This window comes from Cyanistes caeruleus, chromosome 8 (assembly GCF_971803275.1).
Source record: "Cyanistes caeruleus chromosome 8, bCyaCae1.hap1.1, whole genome shotgun sequence".
NCBI classification, from domain to species: Eukaryota; Metazoa; Chordata; class Aves; order Passeriformes; family Paridae; genus Cyanistes; species Cyanistes caeruleus.
This window is the reverse complement of record NC_141708.1, coordinates 30,393,503-30,412,927: the sequence shown is the minus strand read 5'-3', so window position 1 is coordinate 30,412,927 and position 19,425 is coordinate 30,393,503. Positions and strand designations below refer to the sequence as shown.

Here is a 19,425-nt window from a genome sequence, read left to right as displayed (position 1 = left end):
ACAGGAACAATTTCCTATTGGTTATTGGCAGAGATTGTTCCTTGTTTTGTGAAAGATTATATATATGATTCTAGTGAATCTGATCATGTCAAGGAGTACTGTGCCATGAATATTACTGTAGCACCTTCAGTATTTTGACCCCTTTAAAGGTTAACCAGTACCATTAATTGTAGAGCAGATAGAAGATAGTATTCCTCCTTCTGAATCTTTCATTTCCAGATCTTTGCATGATTACAGTGATATTCCACTTAACTGGTTTTTGGTTCTCTTGGAAAATGAAAGCAGAAAATGTTAATTTCTTCAAAAACAAATACTTTTCTTACTGTTGTTTTTAAGCCTGCTAAAATTTCCAGTATCCTGGATTTTAGTGCCTCTCCATTAATTAGAAATATATTAATGTGTGTGTATTTAAAGAACAGGAGAATTAGTGTTTCTCCTCCTTCTTCAGAAGAAAGTCCGAAAATCTCTTTTGTGACAAATAGAAAAGTACTTCAACTTGTGCTGTACTGATTGCAATTAAAATAGCCATAAATTCTTCCTTATGGCTTGGATGGTATACTGGTGATAAAATATATCTTATTTTATAAGAAATAGTACTTAGAGGCTTGGAATAACAGATGGCCCTGAATAAATGCTGTGTAATTTTGTCCTGACACCCTTTCTTCCCTCCTGCTTCACCAAGATGGGTTTTTTTTTTTTCCCAATGCCAAATATATAGCTAGATATAGAGTAGCTGAGAGAGAATTCTAGGGAAAGGAGAGGGAGGTTCAGTTCATGGAAGGGCTGGTGTTTCTGTGTGTCTGTGGTAGGGAAGCCGAATGAGTTGAACATTTCTCATCAGGGTGAGGTTGCATGTTTTGACTCGAGCAGCTAGAACAGCTTGACTCTGCCGCAGACAACAGTTCCCACTATCAGACCCTACACTAATGCCTTCAGTCCTCTAAATCAGCACAGCCTTGATTTTTGAACATGGGAGGGGGCAGACACGATGTGGGGGAAAAGCCTGTGATGTTGATGAGCTGAGCTGGATTAGCTCAGGGTGCATCCAGTGCTGTGGCTTCTTCCATGGAGGGGGTCAGGATGACGCAACACAGAGTGGGATATCCTCCTTTGGCAGCAGCGACCTCTTAAATCAGCTGAGCCATGAAGTGTAAATTCACCCTCAGACTCCAGCCACAGCCTTCCAGATTAATTTTGCAAAGCAAATAATGGTGCTAGTATCTGTCCTTTGCCTGAAGTCTGTCAAGATGTGTCTGATAATGCTCATTCCAGTAACAGTAATCAATCTCCTTTTGGCATTGGGTCATTTCTGATCTGAACAAAGCAAACTGAACACAGGAGGACTGCCTTTTGTTAAGCAATGCTATTGCCAAGCAGTGAAATAGCAATGTGCTATGCATTTTAGGCTCTTCAAAGAATATTGACTGATAGAACATGAGACTTCTAAGCACCTTATTTTGGGAAGGTGCATTCAGGTTGAAGGTGCCACTTAAAAAAATATGTCTTAAGAACAGCTGGCTTCATACTATCTTGATTGGGAGTACTGAATGCTAATACTGAAATTAGCAGTGTCTGCTAATTTCAGTTCTCAAAGAGATATTCATCAAAAACTGCTACAAAGCAGTAGCTTGTCAAAAATAGTTCCAGAGATAAGCTTGGTCTCCCTAACTGTTGGCCTCTGGTTTTGACACATAGAAGGCAATTCTGTGCAAGATAAGGATGTTTCCTCCTCTCACGGAGCAAATACTTACCTATTGAAACCTGAGATGGACCCTGTTGATCTGTATCCATCATGATTAGTTCGGTAACAAGAGACTTAAATTGTTTATTTTAACGTTATAAGAGGTTTGCTGGCAGATTCCTTTAAGTACTAAAATGCCCAGAATTTTCATTTTAACTGGATATTGCTTCAATATTGAGTGTAGTAACATAAAACAGCATTGTGCTCACTGATGGATAGCGCAAAATTCCTTTATTTGAATGATTTTAAAAAGCTTGAGAAATGTTTTTCATAGGAATGTCTCTTTGCAGGGCTAGCAATATCTCAGTGCCAAGTTTTACAAGTTAATTGTACAGACAAGAGCTTTACTGAATGATAATGTATTCAAGAGGCCAGAAACTATATGTACTAACAGTACATATAGTTTCTATTCATTTTGTGTGCTGTTTTTTGTTAATGCTGAAAATCACATTTCTAGCTATTAGTCATTTAATGTACGGTAGTTTGTACTTGTATTTTTTTTCTGAAAGATCCCCCTTTTCTTTGGCCTCTGTTTTCTTTGCCATAATATACCTGGTCCTAGATAAATCTTCACTGAATTTCCAGTTACTATCTACTTTGCAAAAAAAATGGCTTTTTTGCTCCCTTGTTTAGTCTGTAATAGTATTGATTTGCTTGTGAGCAGAACACAGAACTGCGGAATCATTCTTTGTAGGGATGAGTTAACTTTGAGTCTTCTGAAACATGTTTAGCTTTTTGTTTGAGCTCTCATAGCTGCACATTTTCAATGTGAAGTCCTTAGAGACCATGGTGACCTAAACACTTTTTTATTGCATTTTGCTGTTAGTGCCTAAAATTCCAGGATCTTTCTGCCAAAACAAACAAAGTTTGAATTTGTGTGGGAAGACTCCATTTCACTTCAGATCCAATTCTTAACTATTAATTTTTCCCATCATTACATAGACTCATAATACTGGTAATGGGCAACAGGGGAGTATTTGATACAAATTCTGCTCACATCGTTCTGATAAAGAAACAGTAGTGTTTCACATAACTATTGGGCCAAAAGGCTTCATGAAGAAGGTGCTGCTGTCCAGTGTAAAGATGACAACTGCTCAAAGCAAACAAAACAGCGCACTTGGCACCCTTTCAGACTTGGCAGGAAAAACAAAGTTTGAGTAGGCAAAGAACTAAATTACCAGAAGTGGTTCTTCCAGAACAAGATTAAAGAGACTTTGGCAGGACTTCTGGGGAATCGTGACCCATGCATTCCCATGCCATGTCTGCTCTTTGCATAAATAAACATGTTTCAGTTAAGAGATTCAACGACCTTGCTATGGGCTAGATTAATATCATTATTAAAAGTAGGGTGTGCAGCTGCATTATATGAGCCTACTTCCATGTCTTCTCAAGGTTTGCTGTACCAATTATAACACTTGCCAGTGAATTTGTTCTTTACTGCTAAATGTGCATATGGTTCTTCTTTTGCCTTACGTGTGTTCTTGTAGAATCCTGCCCTTCTCTATAGAAATTGCTTGGATTCTGTATGTCTGGTGCCATAAACACCAACCTGCAACTTGTTTCTGATGGCTTTTATCTATGTAGCTTCATGGAGGATGTAAACTGTATTATTGTGTATGAAACTTGTGTGTGACTGAGTGACTCATTCATTAATCTGGGATGGTCAGACCATTTAGTCATTTTTATGGTGGTGATGAGGGGATCTTGAGGATAAAAGCAGATGTGAACATTTGCTGTGGTACTTTGCTTAGCAATGGAATGAAAATTCTGTCCTTTGTAGGAAATAATAGACATAAAGTTTACAACATGAATTTTTTATGTCAAATTAGTATCTGTAAAAAGTGTAGTCTTGAAATGGACATGTAAGTTAGGTCCTTAATATGAATTCCACTTTGCATTCATAATATATTATGTATGTTCTTAATCATGTATGTGTTTAAAAACTCACAAGTGTAGTGGGTTTAATGATAGCTCTTGGTATAGTCTGAAAATGAACACTTCTTCCAAAAAGCGGTTTTAAGGAAAAATTACAGTTAAGTCGACACATACAAGTGTGACCCAAACCATATACTTTGGACTGAAATGGTTTTCTGTAATAAGTTATTTGTACTGTTCTGTGACATCTTTGTGTGTCTGTTTTGTGATACATGTTTAGGCAGCAGCAAAGCAAATCATACCTTAATTTATTTAAGCACTGTCGTTTACTTGAAGGACTATAGATGAGGATGTGAAGGATTAAAGCCCAGCTTATGGTATGTGTGACCTCATCAGAGTGGTGTTTTTGCCGTGGGTGATGTTTGGGCTGAAGTGTGTGAAGTGTGTGACACTGTTGGGCTGAAGTGTGTGATTCTGCTGTTGCTGGCTGAAGCAGCTGGAGTCAGCTGCATTGTACTTCAGACAAGCAAATGAAGAATAACAAAAACTGTTTTATATCTTGTTTTTTCATAGTGAAATATGCTTGTGGAAAAATCTGAAAAGACTGCTTTGCCTGAAGCACTGAGTGCATTTCAGCTGTGTATCTGGGTCAGGCGAAGTAAGGGTACATGATTATATACTTCCAAATATGTACATACTGTGTGTGATAACGTATTTCCAAAGAATTTCTGAGCACACAGCACTGGAGCAAATGTGCACAGTGGAGGCAGGACAGAATTCAAATGAAGTTCCTTCACATTCATTACACTTCCTTCAAAGGGTATTTTACCACTGAGGGAGAAAAGTGGAAGGGTGCACAGTCTTCAAAAACTACACTTGCTAATTTGGTTAAAAAAAAAAGTAGTCTTGCTAAGAATGAACGTTTATGGTGAAATTTCTCTTCAGGCCTTACACACCCCTTCAAAACTTTTTTTTTTTCCCTCTGGAAGACAAGCCTGGTTGCTTTAGTGTTTCAAAATGGTACAGTCTGCCTGTCTACCTCTGTGATGAAGGTTGCAGATGTAAAGATAGGGCAATGAGAAATCCCTTGTGGGAGGTGTTGCATGAACAGTGATAGGCACCGGTACTTTGCTCTTTTTCTAAATGTGTGTGCCACGTCTGAATGCTGGCAGGTCAAATGTCTAATATGCCTTAAAGATTGTTGAAATAATCAACTTTCTCACTAATCATGGTTGGTACATCAGAAACCTAATATGCACTTATCTTGATCTATTACAAATTCAAGTCATATATGCCTTTAAGAAAGACTCGAGTGAAGGGGCCATGGGCAGCTCCACTGTTCGGTTTTTCTGTTCATTATGGGCAGACATTGGATATTTCAGACCTGGATGCCTTTGGGTTCCATGACTTGTTTGCTTGTAAGCGCAAGTAAGCTGGGCTTGTGTAGTAATGACATGTGCATATAAAAAATTCTTTAAACATCTTTAAATATGAGCTTTAAACAGGGCTAAAATAGTATTTTTCTGTTTGTATTTTAAGCACCCCATAATTACATGTGCACTCATCTTTCAGACTTCTTTTACTTTAAGCTTCAGGCTTAAAAATAACTACTGTGGCTGAAAATTGCTTTTCCCATAAACTTGAACCTTCATTGATGAGGCAGGCAAGACCTTTTGGGGTTGGTCCCACCCTTTGAGGTTGCCAGAAGCAGCTCAGGAACTCCAGGTGCTGGCCACAAAACCCATGTGCTCCCCTCCTGCTTTTGACTCCTCCACAGGCAGCCTAGGCACACACAGCTTTCTGCATCTATAACTCCTCTCCTCTCAGTGTTGTGCTGAAGAACTGTCTTGATTCTTTCCCATGTCTGTAGACCACCCATAAGGAGTCCAGCTGGCTTCCCTGGCAGCCTTCTAAAGAGTGATGGTCTAAACAGCTTGTTACTGACACATCTAAGTTTAAGTGTACACATGTGGGGAAGCAAAAAGCTGCATCCAGCTAGAAGTGGGTCAGATGACTCATACCAGTCTTCACTCCCAGTAAAACGTGCAGGGCAGAAGAGTTTCACTGGAGTGCTTGCAAAAGAAGACGTAGGAATGAGGGAGGAGGGATTGGTGCCTTCCATTTGTAGAGTCAGAGGGACATGTTATATATATAATATCATCTGCCCTAAGCTTGTATTTGTGCAACTCTTCGATAAAGAGCTGCTTGTTTGAGAACTACCTTTCTTTTCTCAAAAGAGGTGGAATAAAATGCCACCTTTCTTGATCTGTGAAGAAGTTAAGAGCTTCAATCACTTTTTTTGTCTCTTTCAGCAAGGTTTGACACAGGTGTGGAGTTCTTCAGATCTGACAAGCCTTACAGAAGTGAGCGGGGGGCGGGGGGGGCATCAAGTCAGTCGGAGGGTGACATAGCTGCCACAAGTATTGTGGCTCCTCCAGATGAGAGAGTTCAGGAGCTGAAGCTGTGGGAAGATATGAAGATATGAAGGAAAGGGGGAGGGGGGGGGGGGGGGGGGGAGATTTGCAAGATCCTTGGGATAAGCTGAGCTATCCCATTGGTAAGCTACTACAATGCAGATGACACTCAAATCCATAAAAAGACAGTTCCTTTCTCTCTCATATTCTTCCTACAATTTCTGAAAAACCAGTCAGTACTATTATTTGATTTTATTAATCCTACTCCAGGAGGTAGTATTTAAGTAAGTAGTTAAAAGTTTGGATTTCAGAATGGAAGAGATGGAATCTGCTTCTTCTTTGAAGATGATTATCAAATCTTTTTACTGACATATTTTGGTACTTTTGAAAAGCCATGCTTGGGTTATGGAGTTTAAAAATCCATCCAATGTTTCTGGGTAAAAATTTCCTGCGTTTGATCACAAGTGATTTCTTTTTCACCAGTAAAAATCCATGGAAAATACCACTCAGTAGTAAGTGAAGGAAACCTTATTCTTGGTTCTGTGTCCTTAAAATTTCCATTTCATCTATTGAAAATGAAAGTTTAAAGTATTTTTCTTACGTGGTGGTCTTGACCAACTCTGCTTCTGTAATCCAGACTCCTAGTCAGCTCCTAGAGAGATCTGTTTCACATTATAACCAGTTGCTGCTTTGCCCCTGTGTTTTTGGTTTCCCAAGTTGCTCTTTGTTGGATTCTTGGTGCTTTTGGGATCCCAGAAGTGTGAATGCAAGTAAACTGCGGTGTGGCATGGGAGTTTTTACCCAGAGCAGGAAGAGAGTAGGCATTCTTGCATTTCAGGTAGGGGGAAACTTGAATTTCATGAAAATGTGTTCTTACCCAAATTAAGCCTTATCTTGACAGGATAAGCACAATAGGTAATTTTCTGAAATGCTCATGCGTTTCTTTGCTTTTGTTCATCCCTTGGATACAATGTCCCTTTGTTCTGGCTGCTACTCTAGACCTTTTTCTTACAGAATGCGGTTTTGAAACTACACTAATAGAAGTAATAATTTGTTGTTTGGGGGTTACTGCTTCATGGGAACTGCTCCACAGCCTTCAGCAAGCTGCAATTAGTAGAGGTTGAGAGCTATAGCAGTTCCAGGTCTGTGTATCTAATTCTTCTTCCAGGCCAGACATCTGGGGAGAAACTCAAGTAATTTTATACTAAGTTGAATTTTTAAAATTAAAACCAAGTATGAATCCTGCTATTTTCTTAGATGTTGGAATAATTTACCAAGGGCTTGTGGAGGCCTTGATGTGTACAGAGCATTATTTTTAACAACATACTAGTAATTACAGTTATAAAGTCTTTTTACTACTATTTGTAAACACTGACACCCCCCTTCAATCTAGCAAACATTTCCTGTGTTTTGAATGAAATTAAAATTAGCTATTCCCATTCTTCCCCTGTAACCTCTTCTACTTGAGTGTATCTGCTAGTATTATTGAGGGTAGTATTTTAGTGGTTTTTTCTGAGCAAGTGAGTTTGAATCATAGTAATTTCTGTGCATCTCACTAATAATTAATTTTTTTTTAATTTTAGTTGTGAATTTTAAGCATGCAGTTTGGAAATTCTATTTCAAGCATAGAGGCAGGGGTTTTACCCCATTTGAATGTTTTCTTCCCTTTTGTTGTCTTATCACCATGTCACACCATTTTGGTATATAGCAGATAAAATCAGGTTAAAGCAGGTTTCAGAATGTATAAGACTTCGTGGCTAAATTACAGTGCTTGACAGGCTTGAGCTTTTTTCTTCTTTTTTTTTTTCTTTACCAAGTGATACTGTTCCATTTTGAATTGTGTTTTCAATAGAATTTTTTTGGTTCTGCATGCTAGGAGATTTATCTGTGAAAAAATACTGTGAAATAGAAGATTATTGTATCAATTTTAAACTCTGAATGACTTTCCTAAGTTTACCCCAGGGAATTTATTGCAGCAATAACTGAAATATCCCCGTTTTCTGATTAGCAATTAAATCTTTCCTCTTAGCAAGACCGTTATTCATCAGTTCTATAAAAGGCATATACACAGCTTTCTCCAGAGTTGCAGAGCTGTAGTGTTAATCCAGCTATGATGTGTGTATGTTCCAGCGGGTCAGATCTGTTATTTATAGGGAAAATTTCTAAAATGGCTCCAGCAGGTCCTAATGGAGCTCTCTACAGGAAAAAAAGACCATGCTGCCTCAAATCCTATTAGAAATTAACTTTGAAAAGTTCCCTGCAAATACAGTGGTGCTTTTAAAATGTGAGAAAACTTAGTTTTATCTTGATCTGTTTTCATAATACCAACATGTTGGCCAATGTATTTGTATTCTAAGAAACACAGTATCAAATAAATCCCTGAAAGCCACTTGAAAATAAAAAATTAATGTAATTCAGTGGACTAAAGCACACTGGGTTTCAAGAACATTTGGATGGGATCTGATGTAAAAGTTAAAATATTTTTATTATTTGTAGGGATTTGTTTTCTGCCTATAATCCTCATGAGTTACAGAGAAAAGGAGCTGGTAAGTTATATGTTTCCAGAGTTCCTGTTGGGTAAATAGGATTGAGGATGTCTTTAGAAGAAACTAGGTAGCTGTGTGATTACTGTTGGTAATCTAAGCTGGTGGTAGTTCACATTCCAGAGCAGGGAGTCATTCACAAGAGTGATACACTGATGGATATCTTCAGGAGGTGGTGTTGATTCTAGAATCTGTCATCATACTGACACAGACAGTTAGTTTTCTGCAGTTTTCTTCTGCAGAACTGAATTGATAGGCCTTTGCCCTTCACTTCCTTCAGTAAGCTCTCAGTTACCAGTAGTCTTCTCAAGGAATGTTGTGTTGCTGTGTAATGCAACTTCTAAAAGATTCAATGGAGGTGACTACCGTGTCCCAAGAGATGACCTGCCTGGTCAGTCATTTTCTGTGGTGCTACACGGCCTTCCAACTGCTACTGCCAGCTGCCACAGATAACCTCTGCTGTCCCTCATGCAAGGAAGATGTGTCTATTGTAAAGTGGTCAGTGTCTGAGCAGGCCTCATGTCTTTGCTTGGTTTCTGATTGCATTAGACTGCCTTTCTAGCAGCCCACTAATCCAGACAACTAGTGATCTACAGAATGTACTTCCTTTTTTGCTTAAAGATGCCTTCATCCGTACTTCTTGTCCTTCAGCTGATGTGATTTGGGTCTTACTGGATGCCTTCTGAAAGCTGTTCACAGGGTGTCACAGTTTAAATTTTTTTGGTGTCAATGGACAAAAGAGATTTCTTCAGTTTACTTACTTGTCTCCTTGTTAGCATCAATTTCATTCTGCTAATTGCTTGCTTCAGGGAAATGTCTGCACTTTGAGGTTTCTTTCCCCATAGTGGCAGTGAGTGGCTTAGTGACTCAGAGGCTTGTTTCAGTATAGCCACATGACTGTGTGGCTTAGGACCAGTACTCCCTCCCTGTTTCTCTCACAATTAGAAAAAAGAAAATGCCAAATTAGTGCAAGTTGCATATTGCTGAGATGGTGGTGATAAATATGTGGAGCCTGCCATGAGGAAGCGGAAGGAAATGTGATTCAGTGGAAAATGAAAGAAAAGCCAATGTGTGGCTGTGTCATCAAAATGAGAGAGAAGGTGTACATGGGCTAGTGTAGTTCATTTGACCTTTATTTGTCTGTATGTGTGAGAATGTAAGTGTTCTAGATGGAAGCTGAAAGCCCCTCTGTTTCATGGATAGGAGCTACTTTTTTGGAGAAGCCTTAGATGCTAAAAGATACCTGACTTTGGGGGAAGAGTTTGCTTTTCTCACACAGATTGTCCTAGCTGCTCAGAGAGAGTAACATAATTTGTCAGCATAAGGGTCATCTACTTTTTTAAATCTCTATTTTCAAGTGCAAGACTATTGTAAATGTCACTAGAACAGTTTTTAGGCGGGTTTTTGACAATATTTCTCTAGACCAGGTTTGGTTTTGCTTATCCATTGGTTGTTGCTTACTTTCCTGCTGGATGTTATCCTGTCCATGTTCATGCTGCTCTGATTTCGCCTCTGCTTTCCCATTCTGGATTGTCATCTATAGATAGAAGAATAATAAACTGACTTGTAAGTTTTACACCATGCCCATTTCACCTGAGGTATTGATAATTTTATAAGAAGACAAATACCTCTGTTGATTTTTGTGTTAGTAAGTTAAAATCCTGGAGAATATTAGACTACAAGTCAGATTTTTTTTTCCTCCCTGTATATTTATGTTCTTAATGCAGGTATATCAGTTACACCTCCAGAACTGAAAAAATCAATGTAATGATGTAACTTCAAGCCTGAAATCAGAACATGGAGAAGTGTATGTAGCCTTGACCCCCTGATTCTCAAACCTGATAATTAAAATTTTAAAATCAGTTTCAACTCTTGAGGTAAAATGGGGAAGGGAGTAGGAGTATGTGGGGAGCAGTATTATGCATAGGGAAGAGTGGTGAGCAGTAGAAAAATCATTGATAGCTTTTCCTGAGAAATGTCAACTTTACTGACAGTTGGAAAATCACAAAATTTGTATTCCTCATCCCTTTTCCCCTTGTAATTTTAACTTCCTACTTACAGAAATGTAGTGGTTCCTGTTATACACTGAAAATAACCTCTAATCTTTAAATGTATGTGGTCTGAAATATCTATAAACATTTGTCCTTGGAACAGTGCATTCAGAGCTTCTTGCTGGGTGGGGATTAGTTATCCCAATTGTCTGTCCTGGACCCTGCACGCAGAGCTGGGGTCATTGCCCATCCCTGTTTTCCCCATGTGGCTGTGCCTCTGTGTACATGTAAGTAGGGCTGACCTTGACTTTTCTGGTTTAGGGGTCAGGGTTGTGCCTTCAAGCTTGACTTAACTGGTTCAGATGTAGCCCAGCAGCTGCTGGGTTTGAATGAGGTAAATTGTGACTGTGCGCTCAGAACAGCAGAAAATAGGTCAAGTGTGGGTTGGGTTTACATAGAAAGCGCTAGCGTCGCCTGGTAAGCCTAAGCCTCTTCTCTCAGCTCAGACAAAGCCGTTTAAGGTAAACTGTGAAGTTACAGTCTCCCCAGAAAACTTTCTAGTCTTTCTAGCTTTCCAGCCTTGGTGTTTGTGGGTGACATTGCCCTCTATGAGAAGAGTGGAGTGGGAGGGAGGTTGCCCTGGTTGGGTTGATATGTTCCCCAAAGCAGTACCCCTGGAGAAAGGCATTGCTGGTCTGGCTGTGTGGTGCACAGAGCCCTGTAGTGCCTCTCTGACCTCCTGCCCACCAGCTGCAGTGGCATGGCAGCTGGGGTAGCCTTTCACTTGTCATAGAGAAATCAGAAATATGCTGTTTACCAGTGGTTTATGCATGCTATTGTGTTTAGAAAGAAGCAGCAGGAGATCTGTATTTAGTGATTTTGGTCATTTCCCTCCTAAGTTCTGGTGTGGTCTGTGTGGCAGCTGCAGTGCCTGCCTGGTAATACCCTCAGGGGTGTCAGTTGCTGCCAGTTTTTTTTGTGTTTTAGGTAGATTCTTATCTTTTACTACTGGAAAAAAAATGGTAGCAGGGCAGAGGGATACTACCAGTTCATAGGTGATGTTGTTGTTGTGATCTTTGGTATTCTGCCTGTCTGCATTTTGTGTGCTTTTTCTCACTCTGATGTCAAGCAGGACAATGTTAAGATTGAAAGTTTGTTAAAAATTACAGTCAGTGAAAGACATTACAGAAAAGTGATAGAATCACATGTCAGGTGACATCAGTGAAAGATGAAGGAAAAAGAAAAGGATTTTGTTGGTTCTTAAGAAATGAAAGATAGGAGAGAGTTGTACAGGCCTGCTTTCAAATGAGGGATAAAAATTGGCATGAATGTGTTTGAGGCTTGGTGCAGGTACAATATTAAATCTCGTTTTATGGGAGAAAATAATCTAAAAATGGCATTAATGAACTAATAAATTCTCAGCAGTTTCTGTTTTAAAAAGTGCTTTTTGCTGCTACCGTTCTCTCTAAAGACTTGTGGCAATCATTAGGGAAGTGTTGGCTTGTTTTCACACTGCAGTTCTCATACCTAATTTCTATGCTGTTGAAGTTCAGGGCAGTTGTACAAATGATTTGCTGCAAAATGAAAAAAAAAATGGTCAGGGGTTAATTTTATAGAAGCTAATATTCATTTATGAAACAGGAACAAAACTGAAAGTTCCAGACATGTGGCTCTCTGAGGTTTTCTTTTGCACTGTTTGAAATTAAATGTGATCCTTCTACCATTAAAGTCCTGACAAAATGCCTATTTCAATGTGCAGTGCACACTGTGTAAATATTGTAAACAGGACTGTCAAGTTGGTTATGTATTAGTTTTTGTCTAATTCGTGTCCTAAATTATCAGAAAACCTCTAAGCAGCGAGAGGAAGCTGTAGTTAATTAAGCCACAGATGGCGAGGACTAATGTGGTGTTGACCTTTGTGAGGACTGCAAAATCTACTTAGTCTTTCTCTAGAAAACACTAGCTGAAATGAGTTCCTGCTGATACTAGAAAGATGTCCTTGATGCATGAAGCCAAATGCAGAGACACCATGACCAAGAAGGAGCTTTCCCAACTGAAGGTTTGCAGGTTCTTAATGTATGATGTGTGTTGAGATATAGTCTTCAGGGCTCTGATTCAAACCTTTTTAATGTCAGAAGCCACTGTTTTTCTAGGACTGGATTACCTGGAGTGCATATTGTCAGTTCTTCTCTTTTTCACTGACAGTGGAGAGTTGACAGCTGACCAGAATGTGAGTACCCTCCCGTAAGCAGCATACAGGCTGTGTGACTGGGGGTAGGAGCAGCTAATGGAATCCACTTTTTTGTTCCTCTTTGCTCCAGGGTTTCATCTCTTGATGAACTCATTTTTTCCCCTCAGGTTTCTGAACGATGACTTGGAAGAGTGTTTTAAAATGGTGAGGAAATGTGTTTCTTCAGTAGTTCAGATCTTGTGGAGGAGGTAGCTGTGGAAATATGTAGGTCTTCCTACCACAGTAATACCAGTCTGCCTAAAATGCAAAAGGAACTTCTGGTCACTTGAGACTTTCAGAGCACTTTGTATGGTCTTTGGGCAATAGGTAGGTTCAGCACGTCTGGAGATAGTTCTCAGTGTTGTGGACAGTATTTTTTTTGGGGTGTAGAGAGAGTAGGAGAATTCTCATTGGGATTTTGACTTGTTTTTCTTTGAGTACTATCTGGAAATTCCTGTTTGATCTCGAAGGAATTTTGACATGTAACAGGTGATCTAAGCAATTGTTTGCCTGTGACTCTGAGTGATAAATTATTTTTGTCTGAATAAACCCTTTGAAAATGCTTCTCTGAATAAAAATTTCTCCTTCCTGGTTAGACCAGTGTGATATCTTAATCTGATGGTGTGGTCTGTGGTTTCAACCTGCTTTTATGGTTTTGCAAAAGGATAAAGAACACATATACTCAGAAAAGCACAGCATCTCTTTGATACTAGGGGAAATGTCATTCTCTATTCTTCTCAGGACTTCCTTGGAGTTGAACATATCCCCAGCAGGTGAGAATTATCACCTAGAGAGACATGCAGCTGACTCAGTTCTTTGGATAATTAAGCATAAAGTCCAGTCCACCAGAAGTAAATTCCTCTTTTGATGTAGAAAGAAGGAAGAATATCAGCAAAGATGTAAAAAACTTGTCAGAGATTGTCAAGCTTCTGATAGTCACATTGCCTCATGTGACTGTTTGCTGGAAGGGCAGGAGGGGTTATCTCAACCATATTTTTCTAGCTCATAGGCTGTTTGTCTTCTTCCCAGAGTTGCATATAGTCATTTGTGGAGCAAGGGGCACTGCCACTTGAAGTACATAAAGAGCTTCCTACGGTAGATTTGAAGAAGAATATAACAGTGCCCTTTGATTTGCATCCTGATTTGCGTAAGGATTTCAAACCAGTATTAACATCCTTCTGGAGGAGGTATTCCAGGACTTGTAGAAAAACTAGTCTAGGAGACTTACTAGACTTACTTTTGTTTGTAAAACTTCTTTCAAATGAGGAAAAGTCTGGAGGAAAATCCTGTCGGGCATTTAAATCTGCTGGCGGTTAGTCTGTCAATCATGCTGCATCAACCAAGAAGAAGAGGAAAACTGAGGGTTACAATTGCCAAGGTACAAATCTATAGACAGCAGTTTTTCCTTGAACAGTATAAACACAGGGTAAGGAAGAGAACTGGGAACAGACTCATCTCTTTGTCTTCAGTGCTAAACTAGGGAAGAGAATGCAAGTCATCAGTCTTGCCTGTTGTCCTTTCCCTGCTTTTGCCAGAGTTTGTGATGTGTGCTGAAACAGTGTGATTGAGGCCACTGCTTTAAATTATTAGGCAGTTAATTTCCTGGGTTTTAGATACTCAGATTTAAGACTAAAGAGGGAAAAAGGTAAGTCATGGCACACACATTTTAAAATAGATTGATGTACACAAAAGTACAGAATTTTTGAGATTACAGAAACTTGCACTGTTAGTGTCTTACCCTTACCCTGTGACTGATATGTTAAATGTGTATTACGTGTATATTTAGAAACTCTGGGTTCTCTTTGATATTGTCCACATAATCCCAGTTACACCCGCACACAGTTTGTGTAATGGGTCCTTGACCTATGTTGGGCCATTATAACTCATCTTTGAGCTTGTCTTTCTCCAGGGGTGAGGAGATGAATACAAAATGGGCTTTGCAGTCTCCTTTTCTAAGTGTTCACATGGAGCACTCTCAGTCAAAGATGTTGATGTCATGCATCTGAATAGGAGATAGAGGTTCAAATGTACTATATGTAGGATGGACATATCTTCACTGTCAAGTTCAAAGAAGGCCAAGATGCTTAGGAAGGATATGAAATCTAAAAAGAAGCACCACTGTGTGTTGCCTTCAGGAAACAAATCAAAAGTGGTTTAAGATGACTAAGACTCAAAAACTTTGTGTAAAGAGCTCATGAAAATAGTATAATGTTAAGAGTAACAGGTTTGATTTCATTGTACTTAATGTGTATCATCTCAAAATGAAGATACAAATTTTCTTAGATGGGATTGAAAAGATTACTCTAAATGTCCAAGATCAAAATGTACAAATGCACATTAACTACATTTGTAAGTCAGCCAAATTCAGTATTCCAGTCCTCCGTCTGTTGCTTAGATCCAGTGCATGTGGATCTGCGAGGGGAAATTTTTGGTGCAGGAATGTCTTGCATTGGCTGTGAAAGAGAATGCATGGGAAGGACAGATTGATCATCACACAGCTCCAGTTCCAGGATCTGTTGTGTTTCAAATAATTCCCTCTTTCCAGTGGTGATGGTGTTTCTGTATGTAGGATCATTGCAGAAATGGTTTTACACATGTAGACTGAATAGCTAATACTCTTTTTTTAAATTGCTTTGGGAGAGGCCATCCTTGAATAAATTTTAGTTATGACCCTCTTGTGCCTCTGGTAATGTTAGCAGCATACGTATCTGGTTGGTATTTTGAACTTTGTGGTAGAGATCCTGTTTATCTTCCTTTGCATTCACTTTGTTCCAATTTACGTGTATTAAAATGGTCACCTTTACCATTTCTTCAATCCAAGACCATATCCTTAGTAAAAGCATAAGGGTAGAGAGAGTAATTTTCTCTAATAACCAAAGCATTGATATATTCTCCATGGTGGAGCACAGCAGATCTCCAGGTGTCAGGAAGTGAATTTTGAATTGAAAATAGATGTCCTGTGATCAGTGGGTTAACAGGAATTATCTCATCCAAATGAATAGAGAGAAATTGCTTGTGTCCCTGGAGAGCTTGGCAGCAATGCGGGATTCACTGGGTGTTACTGGTGTCTTTGTGTTCTGTGGCTGGAGCTCTTCATAATAAATTGTGAAGCATCAAGGAACTTGTTGGAGATCAAGGAAAGAAATTGCTTGATCTCAGCTGCAGTACTGATAAAACATTGAAAATTTTGTATGTGGAGAATTGCAGTCATTATTTTAGCTGTCTGAAGTTCTCTTGGTATAAATGAATGTTGCTGATGCTCACGGATTTCCAAGGCCATCTTCTGTGTGAGGAGCCACTAGGCTTTTTTTCTTTGCCACAGCCTCAAAGACAGAAGTAGTTTATTCTGAAGTAGAGAAATAGGTGTTCTAGGAGTCCAGAGACAAATGGTGGTTCTTAAGCCATGCTTGCAAGGATATGAACCAGATTCTGTGCCAATTTTTTTTGCTGTTAGAAGGACAGAACCACTGAATATATCTTAATTTCCCAGATTATATCCCACCAAATACTGGAAAACAATCTTTTCCAGAAGAACTGATTGTAGTAAAACATGTCCTATTTGAAACTACTAATTAACAAAGGCCAACATATTTGAAAAACAGCAATGGTGTTTATCTCAGAATGCTTGTTTCTCTTAAAATAATGCTTATGTGTTACATTTGTAGGTTTGATATCTGTGTTTACGCTCAACATATTACATTTTACAGATATGGAAAACAGATTTTTTTTAAAAAAATTAGTAATTATTCAAACAATTCTTTGTGCATACCTATGAACATCTTAAATCTTTAGAGGGCATTTTTAGCTTGTAGTTAGACAGTATGAAAGTGTGATCCTATTAATAGCTTACAAGTCTAGCCACATGTGGGATCTGTCATATTGTGTTCCCATGAAATAACTTCTAGCACTATGCTGCACTTTAAAGTTTTTTCTAAAAATAGCACAGGGATTTGTAGGAAATCAATAAAATTAGCCTCTAACCACTTAATATTGTATTTTAAAATACATGTAGGAAAATAAACAAAAATGTTACAAGTAAACATAACATATGGTTCTTTTTTTAATCTCTACTTTAGGACGACGTAGACAGTCTAAACCCAGTTCTCAGGGATAACCCGCAGTTACATGAGGAGGTAAAAGCCTGGGTAAAGGAACAAAAGGTTCAGGAGATTTTTATGCAAGGTAATTATGTGGGAAATTGTGTTATTTATATTCTGTATTAGCTAGTTTGAAGGCCATTACTTGTGTGGGACTCATCCCATAGCATTTGTGATATAATGGACAATATTTTTATTTAACTTGGAAGGGTTTTTTTTGGAACTATTTGTTAATACAAGAAAATAAGACTGTAAGCAGCTGTTGGTGATTGCTTTAGACTGTTCTTAACTTATTTGTTGCTTTAGTGATTACAGCAAAAGCCAAATATCATTAGTTGGAATGTAGATATTTTATAACATTTGTTGTGAAAATAAGTGTGTCTGAATGGTATTCACACACATTTTGGCATGTTTACAACTGTTCTGTGCTCTGTTAGTGTTACTGTTATGTGTGATAACTTCTCAGATTCCTGTCTGTGCTTGTAGTTCTTCACAGTTCTGTCACAGATGAAAAATACTTTCAGATCCCCACCCTATGCTCTCTCCTCCTGACTGAAAAGTTCTTTTCAAATCAGTTATAATTTGTAACTCTGTTCTAATTCTGGAAGGTTGCAGAAAAAGCTGTGTGCAATAATATTTATGCTGTAGATACAAGTTACAAGAAAACGAGTATGAATTTGAAGAAATTATTTTGGTGCCATCTTGCTGATAGCAGAAATACTGTGTGCATTTGCAGTGTATTCATTAAGTTTCAGGAAGCTTTGCACAGGAGTTCCTATTACTAGGAGGCAGACCTGGGCTACAGTTCCCAGGAAAGCAGTTTCAGAACAAAAATGCTTAAGAAGTCATTTTGTAAATGAAGATTAGGAGGGAAGATGTAAATAATCAGATATTTTAAGGATGGCTCTGGGGTTTCCTTGCTGTCTAGTCTCTTTGATAAAACCAAGATCAGAAGATGAAAGGAATATGGTAAGTATAATACTGAACTTAGAGTAAAAACACTTCAGTCTTTCCTTCTGTGGAGTTTCTCATTTGACCAGATGTGATTCTTACAAGCCACAGAAAAAGGATGCTGACAAAACAAACATGTCAAATTGTGTAGATAGTTGGTATGTTGGTGTTAGTCATTTTAGATTTTACTTTTGATATCATCAAATATGCAATACATATTAATAGTCTTACAATAGATTCAATACAAGTTAATAGTCTTTTGATGAAATTTGCAGACATAACTGGATTGAGAGTTGATGCAAAATCAGATCATGGCTATATAAAAAGAAAACTGAAATTGAGCTTGTTTATTGTATTTCATTACAGTAACAACAATAAGACTATTGTAAAAGCCTCTGTGTACACTGGTACAGAATCAATAGTTGAGTAAAACTCCAGCAGTATCGAAATAGTCATCTAAATGAGACTGCTAGCCCATCACCCACTCAACTCCCTCTCATCATTTCGGGAACTGTATTTTTGTCTTTGTAGATATAGTGCACAAATGAAGAGTAATTTGGATGATAAGATGGATTTCATGCCAGTGTCCTTGGTGGCTAGGTGTCCTCATGTAAGGAGAAGCTTTAGATCCACTTGTACACCTGATGTGATGTTTACCTTAGGAGACACATGCTTCCTCACTAAGGCCTTGGAAGTGCCCCCGCCTCAGCCCCATGGGATGGTGGTCAGCCAGCAGAGACTGCTGTCATGTTCTCTCAAACATAATCTGCTTCTGCTCACGCAGACTTCACGTTGGCACAAACCTTCCAGTGGCTTACAGGCAGCCCTCTGACAGTGCTAGCTGCTGTAGTCTATAGTCACGTTCTCTTCCTTTTTTCCTCCTCTCTCTGGTTTGCTTCACCTTCTCCTTTACCATTTTCTCATTCCCTGCAATTTAAGCTATGTTTTCGATTCTGCCTTGTCTAGATGCAATTGCTAAGGTTATTACCACATTCTTGTATTTCATCCTCTACAACATTTTTGGTATCCAGCTTTTTCCTTGTTTCCTTGTTTTCTGTGATGCTGAAACCTTTATATCATGTAGTATTTTCTACTTTGACTCTTTCAGTTAAAACACAGTTTATCTGAAGAAAGAGGAGGGTCAGATAAAAGTGTTAAAATCTGCTTCCAAATATTTGGAAAAAAACATGCCAATTTGAGGAGGGAGAAGTTTAGTCAAAACCAGTAAAATTATTTACAAGAATGAAACTAAAGAAAAAAAATAGGCCCATTTAACTTTTCCTTTGGGTGGCAGTTACAGCAGCATGCTTTGCAGTAGAGATTGTAGCTTTGGCAGGAAAGTAGTTTGTTCCTTGCTTAATAAAAAATGAAACTCCTCCCAAACTTGGCCAATTTGAAAGCTTTTGGGACAAATAAAACTGGTTTAATGAACATAGTGAAGTGTCTTTGATTTTTAACAATTAAAATATTTGATTTCTTTCTTCTGATTAGATTTTTTATCATTACAATCTCAGGCTGTATGTATCCTTTTGAAACACCAAATGTGCTTCAGCTCTGAACATATTTTCTCATAGTACTGCACA

The 19,425-nt window shown here is 38.5% G+C and overlaps 1 protein-coding gene across 18 annotated transcripts in view; it reads left to right on the top strand.

The window, feature by feature from the left end:
- The window catches only part of JMJD1C (jumonji domain containing 1C), a 174,845-nt gene that overhangs the window by 116,702 nt on the left and 38,718 nt on the right, over window positions 1-19,425 (top strand). For 17 of the 18 annotated variants that reach the window (XM_086899813.1, XM_086899803.1, XM_023930199.2 and 14 more), the window contains one exon: window positions 16,871-16,976. In XM_086899813.1, coding sequence (XP_086755939.1) covers window positions 16,871-16,976 — 106 coding nt within the window. Of the gene's footprint in view, window positions 1-10,297; window positions 10,381-16,870; window positions 16,977-19,425 lie in introns of those variants that run through there. The other variant, XM_023930202.2, reaches the window with a different exon arrangement.